Raw genomic sequence first — 24,823 nt, 5'->3', positions numbered from 1 at the left:
AAGTTCTCAGAGCAGTGAGTGATTTTCTCTTTGTTTTTTGTTGTTTTATTAACATTAAAGGAAAAGTTTCCCCATAAATGAAAATTGTCATCATTTACATACACCGCCACGGAAACTGGCACCGCCACGGACACAGACACGGACAAATGTTTAACCGGCAAGGCTTTAAAGCACATGCAAATAATGAACTTCTGTAAATTGCAGTAACTCTGTTGAATGTAACTCGACCTCTGCGTTAACATGTGATGTGAATGTACATGGCATTGTACAGTATGGTGGGACAGAGGAGCCATGGACGGCATAGACACTGACACCGGCACGGACACACCAACACGGACACACCGGCACGGACACACAGGCACAGACACTGGCACTGACACCGGCACGGACACACCAACACGGACACACCGGCACGGACACACAGGCACAGACACTGGCACTGACACCGGCACGGACACACCAACACGGACACACCGGCACGGACACACCGGCACGGACACACCAGCACAGACACTGGCACTGACACCGGCACGGACACCGGCACGGACACACCAACACGGACACACTGGCACTGACACCGGCACGGACACGCAGACACGGACACTGGCACCGGCACGGAAACTGGCCCCGACACTGGCACCGGCACGGACACTGGCACGGACACCGGCACGGACATCACCACAGACACACCGGCACGGGCACAGACACTGGGACGGACACTGGCACACTGGTACGGACACAGGCATGCATCAGCACAGACACACCGGCACGGGCACAGACACTGGCACGGACACACCGGCACGGGCACAGACACTGGCAATGACACACCGGCATGGACACACTGGCACAGACACACCAGCACCGACACACTGGCAGGAACACACGGGCACTGACACCAGTACGACCACACCGGACACGAACACCAGCCCCGACACACTGGCACGGACACACGGGCACTGACACCGGCACGGACACACCGGCACAGACACACTGGCACGGACACACCGGCACGGACATGGACACACCGGCACCGACACGGACACACCGGCATGGACGACACCGGTACGGACACCGGCACAAACACAAACGCACGGGCACTCTGGCACCGACACACCGGCACGGACACAGACACACCGGCACGGACACCAGCACCGGTCTTTTACATCTCATTGTACAGTATGTTGGGACGGAGGCGCCAGAACTGCAACTGATAGAATGCACTGTAGCACTACACTACGATATTTCTTCAAAAGCAGATCGCCGAGACATTTTAATCATCCACGATCAAAAATCGTGATATCGCACACCCCTAGTCTTGCCTATGGAGGATTGTTCTTGTCACCTAGCAACTGTGACAGCTGCCGTTGAAGAGTGGCAGTAACATTTGTAGGCTACTGGACTTTTTTTTTGAGTTATATTAAATTGTCTAAAAAAACAAAACAGGGTTCACAAACTGTGTCAGCATGGTCCATTTATGTATAGTAAAGAGTATATATAATTGCATCTTAGTAAGATATCAAAGTTTGAACCACTTTTATTTTTTTTTACATTTGTATCATTAGATATTTGAGTAAGCTGAAACCCAATACTTAAGTTTTAAAGTGTAATTCAGCAATTATTCTAAAAAAGTCTGTAAATTGGGATATAGCTTTTCTGTCGTGAAAATGATTTTGCCACAATCTAGCTGATATTGTGTAGTTTGAACATGGCATTACTCAAATCAGCCTACCTTCAATTGTATCCCCCTCTATCAATGCAAGTCTATGGGATTTATTTAGTCAATTTTTGCCTGCCAGGTTTGATTTCCTAAAGTAATAACAAACTCTCCTTGACTTGCATGAACGGTGCAAATTAGCATTCTCTCCCAATCAGTAGCCTGCACACACACAATCTTGTAATGTATGTAAGCCACTGCTTGGAGGCCCCAGTAAACTCTGTCTGTCATTATCTATTTTAAAAGAACATGCAAAAAAGACCATGCCTCAGATAGGAGGCCACACTGTCCTCTCTAGAGTGTCTTTGCCCCATTTAGATGAAATGAGGATTTTCCCACCATTACAGTCCAAGGCCCTTCCCTCCAGCTCAACCTTCGCCGAAGTTGTCAAATGAATAATTAATAGTCCACATGCCGTGAGTTATTAAGTGAAAATAACTCAGCGCTCTGTCATGTCTGGAAAATGATCTGGAAGTTGGTAGTAACTTTGATCGATTGACTCCTAAAAACCTTGTTACTGTGGTCCACACAAATTGGCCTTGAGATTTGATCTGACCTCTAAACTGGAGATTAATCCAAAGTTGTTGACGGTGGGGGGCTGAAGAATAAATCTATATCCCCACCACTGGGACCCCAGCTCCTCTAGACATTTGTCCATTGGTCTTGATAGAATGGCTTAATGGCCTGCAATCGCTCCATTGGAGAGTGTTTGTTTAGCTGTGTGGAAACGGCCATCCATCAGAGGAGCGGTTATGCTATTATAGAGAGAGAGAGAGAGAGAGAGAGAGAGAGAGAGAGAGAGAGAGAGAGAGAGAGAGAGAGAGAGAGAGAGAGAGAGAGAGAGAGAGAGAGAGAGAGAGAGAGAGCTCAGACCAGCGAGACCAATAGCTTCAAAAGCAAGCATTGTTACTGTACTGACCTTCAATCTTTGGTTGAGTTGCACTGATGTAATACAGTATCATGTACTAAAATTAGAACTGTAAAGCTCACATTTGTGTTGAAGCACTTACATTTTTGAGTTGTAAATATTTTCAAAATCCAGGCCCGCAAGGTGACATGGGCAAATGCCTAGTGCGCCACCTCTTGGAGGGGTAATGATTATCAAGAAATTTCTACTCTGACACAACAAGCCCCAGTAACACTTTACAGATAAATCTATGGCTGGCAAGGGAAATACTAACGACCTGAGAAAAATTTCCCTCATGGTAATGCTGAGTTTTTCCATTGCCTTAAAATCAGAGCAAAGCTCGATTTGTAAATGAAGCACTCTTTTAAAGGGTTAGATCACCCAAAAGTGTAAGTCCTTCGTTCATTTTCAGAACACAAACTAAGATATTTTTGAAGAAATCCGAGAGCCACTTCAATGTAATAACCACTTTCAAGGCCCAGAAAGGTAGTAAATACATTGTTAAATAGTCCATGTGACTGCAGTGGATAATATAATGAAGCGACGAGAATACTTTTTGTGTGCAAAAAAAAGTAAAATAACGACTTTGTCTTTACTCAACAATTTTTTCTCTTCCATGTCATTCTCTGACACTGTTCAAGCACGCATGTTGATGCAGGATCCGGTGGCCAATACTGAGCGAGCATTCTGACCTTGAACCCGGAAGCGCTGCACTATTATCATAAAGTGAACAGCATCAGAGAATGACATGGAAGAGAAGAAATTGTTGAATAAAGTCGTTTTTTTTTTTTTTTTTTTTTTGCACAAAAAGTATTCTCGTCGCTTCATAAAACACTGTCACTGCGCACTTTTATGGCATCGCTGTTGAACAGTTATTAGTTGGAGAAGTGGATTTCCATATTGTAGAGTTAATTGTAGAGTATACTGTAATGTTTGAAGCGGATGATATAACAAATGTCAGTAGATTAGTAAATCCGTATCTTACCTTCATGCTATGAAATACAAACCAGAAGACAGAAGACAACGAGCGCGGCGCTGAAAAGGGGCGGGGCTACATAGGGTCTGTAGCGTAGGGCGGCTATGCTACTTCAGAAAACAGAGCACTGGATCAAATTAAGCTATATCTACAAACAGTTCAAACAAACCAGCATATGCAATGCTCTTTAAAGTTGTTTGGCAACCACCATGAAAAACAAGAAGAAGAAGAAGGAACATGCATATGTGAACGACAAGGTAGCCTACACACATTTTCCAATCAAAGAAAGAGCATCAACTTACACGAAAACATTCAAAGTAAATATTTTTTTATGTGTACGTTGGAGTAGGCCTACCATATAGGCCTAACTGTGAAAACCTTGATTCATAATATCGATACAGCTATTTTCTGAAACGTTTCACGTAAATGTCTTTTTGAGATGCTTGTTATCGACAACAACAAAGCATCTCTAAAAAGCCATTCACGTGACAAGTTTAACAAATAGTTCAATAGTTCGAAGACTTCAGATGCAAAAACCTCTAAGTCGGTCTGACATTTTTTCTTTTAAATGAGCATTTTTTTCAGGCTCCTGTTTAGGTTCAGTAATTTCAATTCACTTTAATGGCAATGGAAAGGTTATTAATATTCAGTTATTGAAATGCCTTATTTTCAAAAATGTCACTGATAAGAGTAAAGGGCATGCTGACTCTATTCTCATGTTAACATGAATATGTTTAAATATTGTGGCTTTAATTTAAACAGTGAAAAAAACATTTTAAACATGGTTTGCCCCATAGACTTCTAGATGTATGTTGTAAGAATATTACTAATGTGATTTTTGTTTTGTTGTTTTCAAACTGTGGGGAACTGTGATTCTGTACTAATTGACAGCATGCAGAGATGCTGATAAAGCTTATATCTTCTATTGAGCCCTGAACATTCCTCTAACATCAGTCTTCCTAAAGATAACTAATGGAATGGAAAAATGGAGCATGAATAGCACCCCAAACCTCATAGGTTGTTCTCAGGATACACACAGGTATCTTGGTGCCAGACAGGCATATTCCTCCAACTGTGTTTATTATGGATAAGGAGCCCTGTGGCAGCTGTCAGACAGCACTGCTAACCCACTTCATTTTCCAAAACGGCATACGCTCATTTTTTTTGTTTGTGCCATTCAGGAGTAGGAGCAGTATGGATAGAGGAATAAATTTGACGTCTCCACAACATCTAGGCCGGCAGGAAATAAAAACACCCTAGTTCCTCCCACTCAAAAGCAGCAAATGCGTTCTGAAGCCGATACCCCCGCCATCCTTCAGGAGGTGTTTGTTTACCACCCTGTTTGCACAGCAAAAACAGCGTAAGGAAGCAGAGCTGACAGAATCGTTCTATCCGACGTTCCCTAGCCCCATGGGAAGCAGTGCTTTCCCTGCTTTTCATAGCACTCATCCCAGAACAAAGGACAAGCTTTTCTTTTGTATCTAAAACTATGATATCCAGATCTCACTCCAAGCAAGTGATTATTACTAGATCACAACTTGTAGGCTATATGTATCTATAAACCTGCACTGTTGAGACATTGCAAAATAAGTTGAAAGTATATTCAAATAAAGAGTGAGATCAATCTAGAAAAGGACTGCAACTTTGGCTCATGTCTCTGGGTGGCCAGAAGGGGGCACACTACCCCAAATATGCGAAAATCAAATCAAAACGACATACAATGACAAAGATCCGTTTCAAAAGCAGTTGTGTGCCCTCGTAAAAGAGCAGACTTAGATGACAAATATGAAAGCAGGTGCTAAAAAAGTCCCTGAGCTGGACTGTGCTACATGCATGCAAATGAATCCGACAGCTCCAGTTTTTAGTTGCTCTGATTCTACCCTCCCCGTGTGATTAAGAGTGCATGTTTATGGGGCAGAGCCCACTGATCACTGAATCTCTGTGGTGAGGTTCCACAGAATCTGTTGTATGATTCATGCTGACATACTGGGGCCTGATCTGGGCCCGAATCCAGCCTCCTGGCTCCATCTGCTCTGGTTCTGAAGTAAGGATGAGTTGGAAAAAAATCAATAGGCTGCCAGGATGAAGGCCAGGGATGATGGTGAACTGGCGAAACTGTCCATGTTGGATGGGTTTGCTAGACCACTTAAATTTATATTGAAAACACTCACAGAACTGTTTTGTTCAACATAATACATTATAAATGCAACAAAAGATGCTATAAATGCAGTTTTTTACAGAAATGGTAATGACTAAGTATGGAATTGAATATTTTTGTAGTTCAGTGAACCCGTTACAGATGTCTAAGACAGAATTTATAAGAAAAAGGAAGCCTTTTTTCTACTTTACACTGTGATATTAGCTAAAGACTGCCAACAATAATAAACCACATTAAACAATGTTTTTGCATCCAATTGTTATGCTCAAAATGTATACTTCTTTTGGGGCTCTTTCTGTGAATAATAGATGCTGTAGCTGTTTATTTTGATTTCAATTTTGAGATATTCTTCAGTACTCCCTTATAATGTGAAATTAAAATGCCTTTTGTCAAATCTCTCTCAGTTTATGAGTATGTCACTTTACAATAAGGTTTCATTAGTTAACTTTAGTTAAATACATTGGTTAACATGAAATAACTGCACTTCTACAGCATTTATTAATCTTTGTTAATGTTAATTTAACATTTACCAATAAATTATTCAAATCAAAAGTTGTATTTGTTAACATTAATGTACTGTGAACTAACATGAACAGTGAACTACAGTATTTTTATTAACTAACGTTAACAAAGATGAACAAATACTGTAACAAATGTATTGCTCATTGTTAGTTCATGTTAGTTTATACATTAACTGATGTTAACAAATGAGACCTTTATATTGTAAAGTACTAATATTTTATGTTTTGTAAATAATGGCTTTGTTGGTTTCAAAAACCTATTTTTTCTTGCAAAATTCATTTTAGGACCAAGGTCATTTTTTTTGTCCAAAACCAATAGCCTAGATAATTTTGTGTTACCTTTGTTTCATGAATGCCATGTCTTTACATTTTGCAGAAAAGCCTGAAATAGGCTGTCTAATGACAGGTTCCCTTGTATTGAGACAACTTGCCCATCTAGTTTCACCAAAGTTTTCTTACATTAACAGCATCTTTTTTTCCTGGGCAATTTGTGTTCAAATCGAAATTTTTAATAGCTTTTTAAGACTTTAGGCTATGTTCTTGTACAGAAATTGACTTTCAAAAATAAACCTACCGTGAGAAATATTCACTGGAGTGAAACGTGTGACAACTAGCCCCGGTTAAACTCCCATTTATAAATCTTTGAGTTATTCTTGTCACTCATATGTTTTATGCTACCATAGTCCTCCATAATTTTGGTTTAGACCACATTACATATAGTCCCAAGTGCCCAAGTATCATGCATATAGCGCCTCTATGAGCATCGTTACATATTCCAGACAAATACTTTGCGTGCACTGCTTTTACAGAGTTTCTGAAGCAGGGCGAACCAGCGTGCCCTCATTAAAATGAATACGGCCGAAAGCCTTTTATCCTCGTGGGAAATAAACCGAGCGCGCGAGTCAAATTCACTTTGCCGCACCACCCACAGGAGGAGCGCGCGCCCAATTGAATCAACGCTCGCCGCTGCATTTGAAAGCGACGTTCACTTGAGTCCCCGTGGGTACACCGCTCATTTCTCTCTGTCTCACTCTACATACCCGCTAGTCCACCTCTGAAAGGTACAGGCTCCCAGAGAAGAGAAGAAAACGAAGGGAGAAACAGGAGAGACTGCATTTGGTGCATGGCATGAAGACGCGACTGTTGGGGACCCGGCAGAGCATGGCACATTATGCCAGGATCTGAACTGAAACGGGGACCAGGTTTGGGCTCTTAGATATGGGTGTTAATAATAAGAAACGCTTGAGTTTGCTGGAGTGAAGGGTTAGGAATGTGCTTGATGTCGTTCGGTGTGACGCTTTTGGATGCGCAATTCTGGATGGGATGAAATCGCGTAACCGGGGGCCAAATCTAGGCGCTTAACGTGAGACCACCGATCTGAGCTCCCCAGAGCTGCGTGAAACCACATCAACATCCGTGTCGAGGGGGCAACCACAGAAAGTTTCGCGATGGCTCTCGTCATGGAACCTGTTAGTAAATGGAGCCCCAGTCAAGTTGTGGACTGGATGAAAGGTACGTGATGCGTTTTGGTCCCTAAACCCGAAAAGCCCATTATTTAGCATACTAATCGAATTGCGCAGGGTAGGCCTATTCTTAGATTTTTTTATTGATATATATATATATATATATATATATATATATATATATATATATATATATATATATATATATATATATATCTCAGATCGTTTATGTTCTAGTTAGGTATTCTTAAGCGTAAGTTACAGGTGTCTGATATTAATGTTAGCAACCAGGGAATGAATTATTGGTGGACTGTTCTCTAACTCTCACTTGAATGGCTTGAACCCCTCAAAGGAAGTCAAACAAAAAGTTTAAAAGTTGCCTGTCTTCTTTTACTTGTAACTATATGTTTGTGTGTAAATTAGTTCAGTACACACAAAAGTTATTTTACAAGTCAGAAAGCACTAATAGCCTCTAGCGAACAGAAGTCCCGTTTGCCTGACGAGGTAACCATAGCAACAGTTCGCTGCTCGGCGCTTTCCGTTAGGATCGGTATGGGATGGTATGACAATACGATTAATGTAATTATCTATTTATTTTTGAGTTACACATCACAAATATATCACAAGAACTTTAAAGTTTGGTTAAAATGTCTTTAAAATAGCTGACTGTTAGATATAGGGGCACTGATGTTACAAACCTCGACAGAAACTTGCTGACAGAAACAATTCCTTTAAAACGTCGAACGCCCTTAAAGCCAATGATTAATACATATTGCTAACTCGCATAATTCGGCCAACTAAAGATAGCCTATCAGCTACTTATCTATAATCACAAATAACCTGTTAGAATTTAACTTTGTTTCACAAAAAGAGCTTGAACTCCGACATACACTGCCAATAATGGGAATGCTGGTCACGGGGCGTCAAAAATCATCATTTCCATTAGGTAATCCACATTTTATGGGGATAATAAATGTAATGTGAATAAGCATCCTCATGTATAGTTGAAGAAAAGAAGCAGAATCTTTGACGCGCGGAGGCGGAGGGGGCCATTACGCGCCTTCTCTGCTCTCGTGGGCGTGGGCGGTGTGTCCAGATTCGTCATCAGAATAACAAATCGAGCAGTGAGTTATCGAGGTTGTATGACAGGATTCTAGTGCGTCCCAGTGGGATAATGATTCACAGATCTGTGATATAATGATATCAGTCAAAAGTGTTCTTAATACCATGTCTTAGAGCTAATATGATAGAAATATGTGAGAATATAAGAATAACACCTCTGGCATGTATGTGCAAAAGATGAAGGTTATGAAAGCAGCATATTGTGCCATTTTAATAGACGTTTGCATTGGTTCACTGGAAGCCTCAGATGTATTGGTTTCTAGAATTTTTATTTTTTTGTTATGCTGGTTGAAAGTCTCTTCACATCCTGATAGCAATCACTAATTTAAGTGGTCTTAATGTATTTATATACAGTATAGTATATCTGTCTGTGGAAGGGATATGACCATAAATTGTTTATGTTCATAAACATTTTATGGTCATACCCCTTCCGAGTCGGTCCGAATGCAATGGTACGATGTCCTACCTGCCTGACAACATATACTTCCATACCTCCGCGCACCCTGCTCGCGCAGACATCACACGTCATCAGCGTGTTTCATGCTATGCAGAGTTAGACATCAGTCACCGAGCACCGCAACCAAAACAGCAGCCACCTTTTACAGTTCCTCCTGAACCAAAACAATGAGCTTACGCTGCGTTAACTGCGCCATATACTGTAATTTGGAAGAGATGCAAACCCGTGACGTTATACTCAAATTTATGTGTTTCAATGGCAACACTATCAACGCTGAAATGAATCTGAAGCAGTCAGGTGGTACAGGTCAATGCTATTTAAGCTGTTCATGTTCATTATTATTGTAATGTTCTGGCTTTGAGACATGAGGTAGTTTAACGCCGTCTATCGTCTTGTGACGCTTTGCAAACTCTGCTGTGTGTGTGAAGGAGGTGTGGCTTTGGAGAGCGCTCTGAAGGGAGGGTGGGATCTCATGCTTTCAAATCTAGCTTGCTATTGCTAGCAGCGCTGAAAGTTGCCCACCCTACCTGTCGACTTTTGCATGTGTACTAAAATCATTCAGTGTTTGTGTCTTTTGTGCGCATTTGTGTCTTGATGCATTTGTGCGTCAATGTGAGCATCTGTGGGGAACAGCTGAGAGACTAACCATCAGAGAAGAAACCCTTATCAGGAGGGATATTTGCCCTCATTTTGGATTCAAATTACCAGGTTTAGTGCAGCCAGTTACTGCAATCAAATTTATCGGTGTGCTCTCTATCAAATTTGTCTCATGATTTGTCCTTTCAGATGTGTACCTATAAGCTATAAAATCTACCTAGTCACATTAGCGGCTTGGTTTTGACCCTTACTGTCCCAATTACAAGCATATAACCTGGAAATAGAGCTGTGAAATTTTACCTGCTTGTGAAGAGAAGATTAATTTAATAGCACGGCTAATGCAGCTTACAGGGAGACAGGATGTAGCTGAATCAGTCTGGTTCAGGCTAAATTGAAGTGGAGGCTCAGGCTTCTTTGGTGTGCGTGTGTGTTGGAGGGGTACATATGTACATCAGCTTTAGGTCAAACTGCATCTGTGACTTATAGTTAATCTATTTTTCAGTTTGTGACTCAGAGAGTTTGTGAGTGTTTTGATCGCACCTCCCCAGGCCTACACATTACACTCAGCACACCCCCTCTATGGCCCTCTCTAAATGCCATTATTAAAGTCTTGCTAATAGTGTATCTGTGCTCTGAAGACTGCCTGGAGTGCCACAAACTCAGAATCAGCAAAACATTTGGAATAAAACATTGGACATCTCCAACAGCTTTGTCCTTTCTCTATGACACTTTTTAAAGTGTTCATCATGTGGAAATAGGAGCAATTTTGCCCATGTCGAACAGAGTAATTCACCTCAGATGCAATGATCTTTACACTGAAAAAAAAAAAAATTTATGTAAACAATTTTCACAGAAATTGCTAGTAAATTTCACAAACAATTACAAAGAAACAGCAAGTAACACATTGAATCTTACATGAAATTGTGTAGTATAAAAACTAAAATAGTATTTTACAGTGTAGCACCTGCATTTATTTTTTCTTATTGTAGAATTGTGTGTCTGGTTAACGGAGGTAGTACATATTAATTTGTAGCAAAGCAACAATCTTTATTTTTCTTTCCAAATACAGATTTTCTGTTACTAATGACTTATAGAGATAGTTTTCCCCAAAATTAATATTCTGTCATCCTTATGTCATTCCAGACCTGTGTGGAACAGAAAAGACGATATTCTGTAAAATATTTTAAAACGCGTTTGTCCATACAGTGAAACTCAATGGGGTCCAAAAAAACATTGGACCCCAATGGCTTTCATTATATGGACAAAAAAGGACTTTGTGTTGTACAGAAGAAAACATTTTTTTTTGGAACAACATGAAGATGAGTAAATTATAACAAAATTCTTTTATGGACGATCCCTTTAAATTTGGGTTGAACCAAAATTGTTCCCTTTGGTTGAACTGTATGGCTTCAGAAAACTTGCCAAGAAGGGACTGGTGTTGTATTTGATTAGCCTGAGATGTGGAAGCTGTCTGGAATCATTGAGACTGTGATTAATATGCATTTAATGAGAGATGTGCAGCTGAAAGAACAGTGAAAGAGAAGGATCGTGAAGATAGAGACTAGATGCAAGCAAGTGAGAGGTAGAGCTAAGGCTGATTATTGGTAAATGGAGGGTTCCTATAAGACTTGCATTTTTAATGCTCTTGAATGAATATATTACTTTCCTCTATGCAGTTGTTGTGGTATCTCAGACCCATGCTGGGCCTTTAATAAACAGTGTTTAGGAAAGATGGGACAAAGGATACAGAAGGAAATGTAATGGTACATCAGTACCCTGGAGACTTAAAAGCTTTAACAGAACAATTGCTCTGTTCTGAAATACCGTGGCCTTAGTGTCTTGGTTAAAAGGTTACTTGTCCAGTTGACTATTCATGTGATGTTTTGCTCTCCATGCATTTCATAAGCACATATTATGATGACACAATATTGTAATTTGCATTGAACAACTTCTTACAGATACTTAACCTAAATTTGTAATTGTTGTAATGATGGCAGATTTGAAGTCATGGAAACATGACCTTTTAAGTTCACTCAAGACATTTCCTTGAAATAATTAAGCCAGCTGTTTTCTTCATGTCATCACTATTTAAAGATCGAACAATTTTTTTCCAGTGTTCGGAATGCAACAGCTGGAAACACATCTTCAGGGTGTCTGTGGGTGTGTATGCCTGCTCCTTCCTCTTGATTAGCTTTCCGACCGCAGGGCTTTCGATCTAATCAAGTTCTGTCACATCACTGCGGCCTTACAAACTCTCATAGGCAGCAAGCCTCTTCTCTCCATCTCTCTATCACCATCTCTGACTTTCTTTTTCTTGCTATTTCCCATGAGTGCTACTGTATGTATAATCATCTCCTGCGGCTAACCATTGTGCATCACTTTCCTTGAATACGGTATACTTTGGTAAAAGCAACAGAGGCACAACTCTCATTTTTGTTATTGTGAGAACTATTAGAAATGTTACGTAACAATTTAAACAAAATTGACCTAACATAAAATGAGCAAAATATGTATATTTATTTATAATGCTGTTGACTATTCATCCAGCTTAACCACTCAATTTTTTCTGTTATTCAAAATTTTCCTTCAGGCCCTATTTACTGTTTCAGGCTCTATTTGTAGAAAAGTCCATGTATCTGCAGTGCGAGCCAACACGTTCCAGGGAACAGAGAAATAAACATCTCAGCTTCTGATTGGAGGCCCGTCTCTGATGCCAATGCCTCCATCTCTGTAAAGATCAGGGTGGAGCACTTTGGCTAAACTAGAACCAGCATCTGTGGTTTCCCAGTTAGACTGTGGTCCTGGTTTTTCTGTGCTTTTGTGGCTTGTGGTTTTACTGGAAGGCAGCACTATTTCAGATAGAGCCATTGCCTCAGAGGAGTGTTCAATATAATAACCAAGCGACACTGGAAGCTGTGCACTGGAGCCTATATGTGCTGATGGACCATTCAAGTGCTGAATCACCTACTGAGATATTTTGGTATCAAAATCAATTCAGCTGAGAATAGTTCATCACACGAATGCATGTGATGAATAGATAAAGATGACTGAGTGATATCTCTTTTATGGCTCATTAGACTCTGTTGTGCTCATTTAAATATCAACTTTGTTTCAGATTTTTTTTTCCTTTTCTTTTGAATAGGCCTATATTTGTAAAATAATAATAATTATTTTTAACAGTATAATATAAATAATGAATTAAATACAATTTTATTCAGTTATCAACACAGAATATAAAGCTATGCAAAAAAATCTGATTGGCTGGCTGTTATGCTTATTTAAATATCAACTTTGTTTTGGATTTTTCCTCAAAATCCTTTGAAAATTCCTTTGGAATTTATTTGCAAAAACAAAACTTGTATGTTATATATTATTAATATTAATATATGTAATATATTATTTATATTAACAACAATAATAACTTATATATATATATAAAAATGATATATCAAATCAACTCCTTCCTAAAATTCCTTTGGAAAACTGAAACTGTAATAATATATTTTCTGTAATAGATTAGTAAATAAAATAATAATAATAATAAATCATTATTGTTTCTATTATTAGGAGTTTTAAAGGAAGGAATTGGACACAAAGTTGATGTATTACTATTATTATTATTAAATAAAAAGATAAACAAATTAAACGATTCAATACAGTGACATATAGCCTAGCCATATTGTGGATAGAAAAATCTGAGAAGCTTGCAGCAGTAGCTGTATCATGCCTGTCTATAGTAAACAATTGGGATATTAACCCTCCGGCTGCTACATGCACATAGATATAATGATTAGGCCTATATATAATTCAAAACCCTTCAAGAATTTCAACTTATTCACTTTGAACTCATTTTCCTTTCTGGGATCCTTCACTTAATTTTTTTTTTTTTAACAAACGAGCAAAAAAAGAATCGCATCTTCAGCTGAAATATCTTGACAGAAAGATGAAAGACCGTGTCACGGCGTGGCTCTCTCGCTCCACTACACATCTCATAATTGATTGTCATGTAGGAAGGTGCATTAGCTGCTTTTTGGGGTGTGCATGCTGTCGTTTAGCGGTTTTCAGCTCACAATGGTTTGGTTTGATACTTTTTCTGATGGTTTATGAGGCTAATGTTGGTGTGCTTGAGTGGAAAATGTATAGCACGCGCATATGGAGGTCATTAGAGCATATGTACTCGCACACACGAATCGGGCTCTCCAAGGCATTTTGGGGATTCCAGGCCTGTCTCCGGGGTGTGTCCTAAGGGAACACATGAATATTGTATTTCGTATGACATGTGGCAGAGCTGGGGAGGATTGACTGCGTGTGTGTGACAGAAATACAGAGAGCGAGAACGAGAGGAAGAAAGCGAGGTTAAAAACCTTTGAATAATAATACACAGTCACACACACACGCAGAGCTTTAGCACTGCGTCCTGGGCTGCAGCTTCGAGGGGCGGGTGTGTGGGTGTGTGGCTTGGCTCAGGGCGACTCTTCCCTCCTGTGAAAAAGTGTAAAAGTGTGTTTGTGTGCTGTCAGTGGGTGTAAAGGGTGTGAGTCATCTCTGAATCACTTTATAGAACTGAAGAACCGCAGTATAGAGGGAAATATTCAGCAAAACACTCCAGAAAGGTAGCAATACAGTATGTACTCAGTAAGAGACTGTACGCTCTGCGCTGTATCCTGTCTGTCAGTGCTTACATTTTTCAGGATGGTGATCTAAAGATTGTCTGTAGTTTATAAGGGATGAAACCACCACAACAAGGCCACCCCAAAAAAGTAATCAATCAAACTGGCCTAGAGCTGCATAGTTTTACAGATGGGAGGAAAACAGATTCGCTTGAACAATTGTTGTCTGCAGGGAGTAGAGCATCTGTTAGGAGACACACTTGGTGGGAAACACCTGGGTTCCTCTGCTGATGCTCTGGATTCAGATCATTACTCAAGAGTCAGTACCTGAGAGCAACCAGAAACCAGTTTTTAGATGGTTGATGATGTGAAAATGGGATACATGATCAGGTGTTACTGCTTGGGAGCCATTATAAACAACCAGGTAGATTGGAGAACAGAAATGTTGTTGCGTCTGTGATGGTCCAAGTCAAGTTTGTTGTCATTATTTTAGGAAATAAAAGTAATCTTATGTATGTGTTCAATAGAGTTACAGAAGATATCTCAACAACAACTCAAACTGCACACAGATTTACCAAGTCTGTAATATGATCTCACATTCTTCTTATCTAAATTCTTACAAGAGGTAGGGATTTCAGAAAAAGTTGCAGAGAATGTCAACTGCTCTAGTTCTGACAAGATTATGGAATCAAAAATCAGAGATATGAACTCATATTGTCTGATTCTTTTAAGACCTAATTATCTGAGCTGTAATATCGACATTTTATTTTTTGTAGCTCTATATTTTTATATAGGTCCCATTTGTGTCCATTTCTCTTAAAAGGAATTTTAGGAGAAACATCTGAGAATATAGGGATTGTTACAAATATAAACAAAAATCGCGTATGTGGACGTGTTTGGCGGATTTGCTTATTAAAAATGGAAATCATATATGAAGATTTGTTTGGTTGACTGACAGAGATTTGAAGATCAAGTCAGTGAAATTATTTGATCTTCCCATTAGCTGGTACTTCAATGAAACCTAATTGAGAACTCAGTTAAGTCTCCTGCGCAAAGAAAGGAAAAACGTTAAACTATTCAATTTCTCTGGAGTTTTAGAAATGGTTACATGCTAGTATATTCTTTCCCATGCATTAAAATGTACACTCAACATGAAAGAGTATTAAAAAAAATCTTTGTGAACAGATGTCTGGAAACAATCAGGAGATGAGAAGGTAGTGGGATTGGGAAATGAGTCGATCTAGATCCAAACTCATGTTGTATGTGTGTACATCACAAGTCAGAACACTGCTTTTTCTCTATTATAGCCTAATACTGTAAAACCAAACATGCTAATGTGAAGTACTGTATAGTGTAACCTCAAGAATGTTACTCTGAAGACATAGGCATCTCAAGGACTATACACAAAGAACCAGTTATATTATGTTCACAGCCAGAGAAAAGAAACCAATCTAGAATAGTGTGTTCATTTTGTTGTGGAAGACTGTATGAACAATTCACTGTTGGTCCAAGAACCAGCCCTTCAGCTCTCCTACTTCAGCAGAGGCTTGAGGTCTGGCTCTGCACAGCTGGGTGGCTCATTTTAAGACAGGATTTATTTAACTGATGAATTTCTCATCTCCAGAAGTCCCCTATGGCTTTGAGATTAAGTGGCGGCAGAGAAAAGACGATTTAGTGGTGGACACACACATATTAAGAGCCTCATCGCAGGTGGTGTCATGGCAGAACGACAAAAAACCTGTGTAGGAGTTCACAGCTGATTCATGGGTATTCTTATCCCATCCTTTTGCAATCTGTATTCATGTTTCTTTTCAGGGACGTTACACCTTTTAGTAACCATAACTAAGGATACATTCACACTGTAAGCCTTTGTGCTTATTGATCAGGTCCGATTTTGTTTTTGTTTCTTTGTTCACATTACTTTTTAAATGTGGCCATTCTGGCCAATATCAGATTTCGAAGGTGAAGTGGTCACAGCTCTGCGCAAAAGAACAATAACAAAGAAGGCATGCAGCATGATGTCATATTGTAAATGTCATGGAGACCATTAAAGTCAGGATTTAAGGTGATTTGCAGCAGAAGCCAGTGAATTTGAGTGCAGGCGGTTAGGAGGATGAAGACGAGGATTGAGCACTAAGACTTGCAGTGTTGTAAATTGAGTTGGGCTAACTCAATTTTGGAAAATTTAAATTCTAAATATTAATTATTGAGTTGGGCCAACTTAATTTTGAACAATTTGAATTGGGCCAACTTAATTTTTAGAAAATTTAAATTCTAAATATTAATTATTGAGTTGAGCCAACTTAATTTTGAACAATTTAAATTGAGTTTGGCTAACTCAATTTTGGAAAATTTAAATTCTAAATATTAATTATTGAATTGGGCCAACTTAATTTTGAACAATTTTAAATTGAGCTGGGCTAACTCAATTTTGGAAAATTTTAATTCTAAATATTAATTATTGAGTTGGACCAACTTAATTTTGAACTATTTAAATTGAATTGGGCTAACTCAATTTTGGTAATTTTTAATTCTAAATAATAATTATTGAGTTGGGCCAACTTAATTTAATTTGAGTGTGGCCAACTTAATTTTGAACTATTTAAATTGAGTTGGGCTAACTCAATTTTGGTAATTTTTAATTCTAAATAGTAATTATTGAGTTGGGCCAACTTAATTTAATTTGAGTGTGGCCAACTTAATTTTGAACTATTTAAATTGAGTTGGGCTAACTCAATTTTGCTATTTTTTTTTATTCTAAATATTAATTATTGAGTTGGGCCAACTCAATTTTGGAAAAAAATTAATTCTAAATATTAATTATTGATTTTGGCCAACTCAATTTTGGAACATTTTAATTCTAAATATTAATTATTGAGTCAACCTAATTTAATTGAGTTGGGCCAACTTAAAGTCCCTGTAAAGTCAAAATTAAGTATGTGTTCTGACTCTGAGTTTGTCACACCACAGAAAAATGTATTATTAGCCACCCAGCCAAATTTGAATGATAAAAAAAGCCGGCAAGTACATAAAATAAGCTATCAAAATCTTGAAAAAAAAGAGCATTATTCTCTGCTCTCAAATGCTGGGGGCGTGTCCACTGGCTGCGCTGAAACCACGCCCACTCGTGGGAAAGCTGCCAACGCTGATATTAGGTGATACTGCTTTCGGGACGGGGAGATGAAGGCCGAGGCGGGAGATAGTCGGTTCGCCCCCATTTACCAGTAACAACGGATTATCAGTGAATCCCAGTTGTCTCCGACGAAAATTTATAAAACTATCCTGTGTAAAATGATCACTACAGAGGCGGGTGTTGGCGGTGATCCTTAGCTCTCCATCAAGGTTGGCTCTTCACAAAATGAATCCACCTCTTCTTGATGTGATCGTTTTTAGGAAATTTAAATACAGACACCGATCTGTTTTGTACATGATCGCATCCCGGTAGTAGCCTACGCATTTCCGTGTCGAAGGCATAGCTAGCTAGCAAACTGTAGGCTGTAGTAACTAATAGTACTTACAGTAACTCGCGATTGAGCGCCAAACTGATGCGAATGTGCTCTATTGTAAGGGGAGGGGCCAGCCTCAGTGCGTCATCAAGTAGGGGCGTGTCCAGGAGCTCAGGGACTCCAGTGCGTCATTGAGCCCCCGTTTGTCAGCAGCCATTACTCTAGTCTTCAGTGTCAGAAATCCTTCAGACATCCGTCTAATATTTGATACTCAAGAAACATTTATGATTACGGAGTGTCTATTTACACCAAGTGCAAATAGCCCACCCTGCTGGCAAAGGCTATTTATACTAGCCTATCTCCTAAGGAACATTATTATTTTCCAATTGCAGATCAGCTCGGAGAGGAGTTTATTTTAAATAAATATTGAACAAGTGGAAATAAAGTGCCTATTGGGTATTTAGTAGCTGGAAAAAAACAAGTGTTTTGGGGTGGGGTTAGGAGTAGGTGTAAGGTTGGGCTTTAAAGACAGGGACAAGTAATGTCCCAATAAAGCTGCATCCATTTTTTAAAATAAATATAATCATAATCTTTTGCATACTACCAAACGAATGCACTATGCAAATTCTTATTATAGCTCTCTGCCTCCCCAGCACCGCCTGCCTAGATCTGTTACGAAGGTGTCTCCCTCTCTCTAGCAGCAGCAGCGTGTTTCCATTAATTATATGTTCCGAGCATTTAGCAAAAGCAAGTCATACTTGATCTGCAGCAGCAGCCGGGGCAGCGTATAGCAGATCTAGTCTGCCAAGACCAAATCTATGTAGGCACGTCCTGGTTAGACGCGTTCATGGGTCAACATATTTTGTTGATCCTGGAACAACATTACGGTCCAAAAATGTAATTATAACCATATTCCTAGCTCTGAACCTAACCCTACCCATAAGTTATCGCTAAAATAAGATGGAAATGATAGGTGAATAACTGATGTAGAAGCACCTAACCCCGGTTGTAAGCCTAAACTTGACCTAAACTGTAAACTTGCCCCTCAAATCTGATTGGTTGATTGGAATGTTGTTCCAGTATCAACAAAGATGTTGATCCAGGAACATGTTGCACTTGGTGAAATCAGGTTCTGCCTACATTCTATTTACATTGATACAATGTTTTACAAACTATCTCGAGAGTTGTCATGACTGAACTACGTTTTTAAAAGTGTAGCTTTAGATTAATTTAACTACTTTAGATTAGTTTAACTACTAACAACTAGCTAGGTAACTTGGAAATCAACATAGTTACCCCATCACCGCTATATGTAAACCATTAAATTGCAGGAGCCTTAAAACAAATCAGAAAAGCACTTTGAGTTTCCAATAAGACCTTGAGCACTTTGTGCACCTTGAACGGTTGTCACGACAACCCTTTCAGTGGTCACCAAGTCTGCATAATGCACAGCACAGCTGCCAGAAATGAGTTGAAGAATGAAGATTGATAGAATATAGTGAGAAGAGCACGAATAAATGACATTGCTTAGACTGCATCTGGGAGAGTTGGGAAGGTTCAGAATATCCGTAACTCTAGAGCTTTTTACCAGATAGTTTTATCTATCATTCAATGACGGGAAGCCGGGGAGGTGTTTAATACGTGTCATATTTTAAGTGCTCAGGCTAAGCTTTTTTCTTTATATCCTTTTGGCCCATTTTTCTGGCTTTTTCTCTCTCTCCCTGCAGTTTTACTGTGCTACCTGTCAGAGGAGCAGGCCATGTGCAATGAATAATGCACTATAACAGAGCGAGGCTATTCTAATACTCCTGTACGAGCTAGTGTGTGCAGAGAGCGAGAGCGAGATAGGTGTCTGTGGACAGAATATATAAACTAAGTAATTTGTTAATAAATCCACTATAGTGATGAATTAATGGCATGCTGCTTGAGTGTAAGCAGGGGGCACCTCTGCTGTCTTCACTGCTGTAAAAACAAGTTGCTGCCTTCAATTTTTAAATACAATCAACTTAGATGTTAAAGTCATTTCAACTTAAATTACATTAAACCGACTTAAATTAGTTGAATCTTTAATAACTCATTAAAATAAGTTTAGCAATTTTCAACTTTTTTATGCGTTAAAGCAAAGTAAAAACAAATGTTGTCATAAATTATTGATCATATGTTTTTTACAGTGCCGATCATTTGAGTGTTTCTCACCTTTTCTCTGTTCTTCCCAATACATTAGGATGAAACAATATATCGGTGGTATTAAACAGTTCTGTCTTCTTTGTGGTACAATAAATATTTAATTCTTTATAAAATTGGTTTCTAAAGGGTTTTGATCAACTCAAAACACAAAAAAAGTTGATTAACTCAAAAAAGGAACATATTTAAAAAATGGTAAAATAGGTTAAAATTGCTATTTTTATTTTACACATAATTCATACCAATGTACATAAAATCATAGCCTACCGTACAAAAGTTTGGGGTCAGTATGATTTTTTTTTTAGAGAAATGTATACTTATATTTGCAAGAGTGCATTAAATCAATCAAATAGACAATAAAGACTTGTAATATTGTTACAAAGGATTTCGAATTCAAATAAATGCTGTTCTTTCTTGGCTTTCTATTCATAATGTCATGGTTTCCACAAAATAATAAGCAGCACAACTGTTTATAACATTAATAATAAGAAATGTTTTTTTGAGCACCAAATTATATATTTTATATATATATATAGGATCATGTGACTGAAGACTGGAGTAATGGCTGCTTTTGAACGATAGTGAAAGTCAGTATCAACAGAATATGAGGGTTGACAGAAGCGATATAGTATGATTTATACTATTGATTATCATATGGCCACATTATTAATATTATTATTATATCATTATTGGTATTAGCCTATAATATCACCAATAATTTTCCTTTTTCTGCCTCTGTGCACCTTTAAGATTATTAGCTGGCTTATACTTTCTTAAAAAAAAAAAACTGTTTAGATTTGTAATATAATGGCCTCCATTTCAGTTGTAAACCATAGTGTAAAAATCAGCCCCGGCTCATCTGTAACTGTTATGAAGCAGGATCCTGTGCAGCAGTGTTTTTATTAAATAAAGACTAGAACTTTGTCAAACTCAGACTAAGACTCTGGAACAGAACAATCGACATGCAACATAACAACATCAAGAACTCACAAAGACTGAACTAGACACAGGGCTGAAATACATACTGGACTAACGACGAGACAAGGGACACCTGTGAACATTTAAACAATTAACCATCAATGACAACATGACACAACAGACAGGGGAACACAAGGCAAGATCACATGACTAGAACAGGGGATCACATGACAGACAAGAACCAGGAACAAGAAACAAAACCCAAACCGTGACAGTAAGGGCCAAAATATTCATGAAAAACATAGACCTCTTTATTACCTGAATCACTAATAAATTGTAAATGTGTTCAGCAATCTGCAACAAATATTTTTCGGATTTTCTAGACTAATTCGTAAAGTGAGCATGATATGTTAAAATTTAATGTAAGGTGTAATGTAAGGTGCCGGAGCCCTGCCCAGCTTTACAGCGCCGCACAGTTCAATGTAAATATTTGGTGAAAAAATGGAACTGCAGCATGCTCTAATTGAGAGATTTTAAGGCCAGATTTGAGATTGCCCCGCTTATTTTCACATTACTTTACGTAAACCTTGCTCCAGACCAAGACAAAATCAATCAGCTTCAACTATGTGTATATTACTGTAGTCTGCATTAGGTCAGTAACAGTTGGCATGTCTGTCCTTTGTGGAGTAGCGTATCAAATAAATGAAAGTATAAACCCTTTAGTTTAAATGTGCTTATGTGAATAGCCTTTATATAGCCTAGTTCTGTTGTTTGTGTTATGTTTGTCGTGAGAATTGACATGACTTTCTTTTCCTCCACAACTTGTAACATTCTAAAACAACATTCGGAGGCAATAAATACAATAGCAATAAATAAAAAATAAGGCAATTCAAAGATAGCATTCTATGTGTGTGTTGTTAACTTAAAGCCTGTCAATCAACATTAGAGCGCCACCCTGAATAACGCAAGGACATTAGACCTCTGCCAAAAGTGTATCAGTCTGTAATGTATTCAATTCAAGTCAATTCACATTTATTTGTATAGCACTTTTCACAATACACATCGTTTCAAAGCAGCTTTACAGAAAATGCATGTGTCTACATTACAATTTAGAGTGATCTGTAATCAGAGGTAACTTTCTAAGTTATGTATTTCAGAATCACAGTTAGATACAAATTTACCAATTTAAACAATGTAATAATTGAAGGCAGAAACAATGAATTCATTGAAGTAATGAATACTTGTTTGTTAACAAATTATTATGATTATGATATTATAGAAAATTTTAGTATTGGTGCATGTTGATTCAGAGTTTGTGTAGGCTATGTGTTTAGTGATTAGAATATAAATCATACAAAATGTTTATAATAAACTATCACTAAGACCCAGAATCTGCCCTACATAAATTTACGATCAGGAGCTGCTACTAGTAAATAAATAACGGATAGGAGTATCAGTCAAAATGTCTTTATTGGAGCATCTAGTATCGTTGCTTGAGTTCATATAGACCTTATGTAGCCCCGCCCCTTTTCAGCGCTGCGCTCGTTGTCTTTTGACTTCCGGTCTGTATTTTCACAGCGATCTTGCATAGGTATGAATGAACTGCTCTACAATAAGTAAATCCAATGTTAACTCTACAATAAGTAAATCCACTTCACCAGCTAATTACTCCTGGACAGCGATGCCATAGAAATATACAGAGCGACCGCAAAAACGGAAGTTCAAAGACAATATTCTAAAGATGACGGCGCCCACGTTTCTCTAAGGTCTATAGGGCAAAATATTTAAGGGCCTTGTCACAGGGCCCAATTGTCTTCCCTCTGATGATGGCCATTGGTACATTACCAAGATTAAAACTGAGCTTTCACGCTCTCTCTATACCCTTCTTTCATTCTTTCCTTTCTAAATCTCTTCATCCTATTGCCCACACATCATTATTAACAACATTAACTAACAATTAACTGTTCACTGCACCTGTCCAGTATGTGAATCAAAGGCACGGCATCAGCAGAAGTTATCATTGCGCTCATTTCAAGATTCTCATCTTTGGCCGCACCTTCCACGTTAAATTCAGACCTCGGATCACCAACTAAGTATCTTACAACAGAAAGGGTCGCTCTATAATGAGTCAGATATTGTTTAGCAGTAATGACAGCTGTTATTCTTGCTGTCTTGGCAAATGAGTTTTGGCCCATTCTGTTAATGAGCCGGTTGTGTTAGATTTAATTATTAGAGGGCAGCTAGTGAGATTAAAAGAGTTTCTGCTACCTTCCCTCTTACATATACACTATCATAAACACATGCACATGCTGCAAGCAAAATATGTAAATCCTGCAGTTATGTACGTTGTGTCGAACAGCAGCTGTTGGGAGATCACGGCTGCTGTGAGACGTGCCGTTGGGAAACAGACTGCCCAAGACTGACAAATGCAGTCCAACAAGTGTGTGTCACTATAGAGAGAGTGTGTGTTGTCACCTGTTTGATGGTGACAGTTGTGAATGGTGGTGTTTTCGAAACTTGCTAGATCCCTCACTGTTTATTAGACTATTTCTCTGTATTTATTGCTTTCATAGTCACATCTATCCTGTACAGCTGACGGTAGCTTTATTGTTTTGATTTATGTGTGCATCCCATAGGGTTTTCAGAAGCATTACCGTAGACAGTGCAGCAATCATTTCTGATTTGATTTAGGATGGTTTTGATTCTGGACACGCAGCTTTACTGATAAACACACTCACAAGAAAACTTTCTATATAACCTTCTGTCAGGCACTTCTTCCATAGAACCTTTTAGGGGTTCCCATCATGGGATCGTTTTGTGGATTTAGTTTTAATTAATTTTATTTTAACTCCTATTAATATTATTAATTAAACAGCTCATGTAATTGTACATTATCAAAGTAAGCATTATGCAATCAATTAAAGTGTAGCTTCACCGATTTTCACCTCGCTTTTTCTTGTTACAATGTCAGTAGAATATGTAAATGAACCATGTTTACTTGTTGTCTGTTACCTCGACCGAGAAATTCACATTAATTATGAGCAAAAGTCTGCTGGATGGTGCAAAACGCGTCTTCAGGCGGACTTTTGACAGCTCCGGGGCTTTTGTGAATACTACAAATACTTCAACATTTTACCTGCCCCCGGACAGTTGAATCGACAGAGGGTTATTAACAAAACAGTTATTGTAAGAGTAGGTTTAACACTGAAAATTGATATGATAACATCTTTCTTACATGTACGCGGCAGCGTTTTGGTTTGGTGGAACTGACAGAACAGCAGTTTCTTGCAGTTTTTTTCCCTCCATTTGACCTAAAATACTGTGTTTGTCATCCAGTTTTGAAATGTTGACTACAAACACTGAGGCTTTTCAGATTTTCTGTTGCAGTTCCATATTTACAATTCTTTACAGCCTTTAGCCGCTACCTACAATGCGCTAGATTGTTCACTGGAAACCATAAATAACTCGCTCCTGCTAAACGTTAACTCTCTGAATTCTTGCACCCGGTAACAATTACGACTAAAAGGTTGCTAAGACGTTTTTCCTACTAAAGCAAAGCATTATTTGACTGGTTAAGCGTATCCATAGCAAACTGGTAGTGGCCTTGGACGACAACATGTCCAGCACAGTGTGTTGAAGTTTTCCTACCTATTTTCCTAAAGGAAAGACAACAGCCCTTTTCCTCTGTTTTATGTAGTCAGGTAGCACCAATTTCAAAAATTGGTTGGCCTTTCTACTGCATAGGCAGCC

The 24,823-nt window shown here is 38.6% G+C and overlaps 1 protein-coding gene across 18 annotated transcripts in view; it reads left to right on the top strand.

Moving 5' to 3' along the window:
• The first annotated feature begins 7,059 nt into the window (after positions 1 to 7,059).
• cnksr2a (connector enhancer of kinase suppressor of Ras 2a) overlaps positions 7,060 to 24,823 on the top strand; it is a 105,199-nt gene continuing 87,435 nt past the window's right edge. For 7 of the 18 annotated variants that reach the window (XM_056249073.1, XM_056249067.1, XM_056249061.1 and 4 more), the window contains exon 1: positions 7,063 to 7,788. In XM_056249073.1, coding sequence (XP_056105048.1) covers positions 7,725 to 7,788 — 64 coding nt within the window. In that variant the 5' untranslated portion in view covers positions 7,063 to 7,724. Of the gene's footprint in view, positions 7,789 to 24,823 lie in introns of all 18 variants that reach the window. The other 11 variants (XM_056249075.1, XM_056249078.1, XM_056249076.1 and 8 more) reach the window with 6 other exon arrangements.

The sequence above is a fragment of the Rhinichthys klamathensis genome, unplaced genomic scaffold (genome assembly GCF_029890125.1).
Source record: "Rhinichthys klamathensis goyatoka isolate OS25496 unplaced genomic scaffold, OSU_Roscu_1.1 h1tg000059l_1, whole genome shotgun sequence".
NCBI classification, from domain to species: Eukaryota; Metazoa; Chordata; class Actinopteri; order Cypriniformes; family Leuciscidae; genus Rhinichthys; species Rhinichthys klamathensis.
Note: the sequence above shows the minus strand (reverse complement) of the source record. Positions and strands in the feature narration are given on the sequence as shown.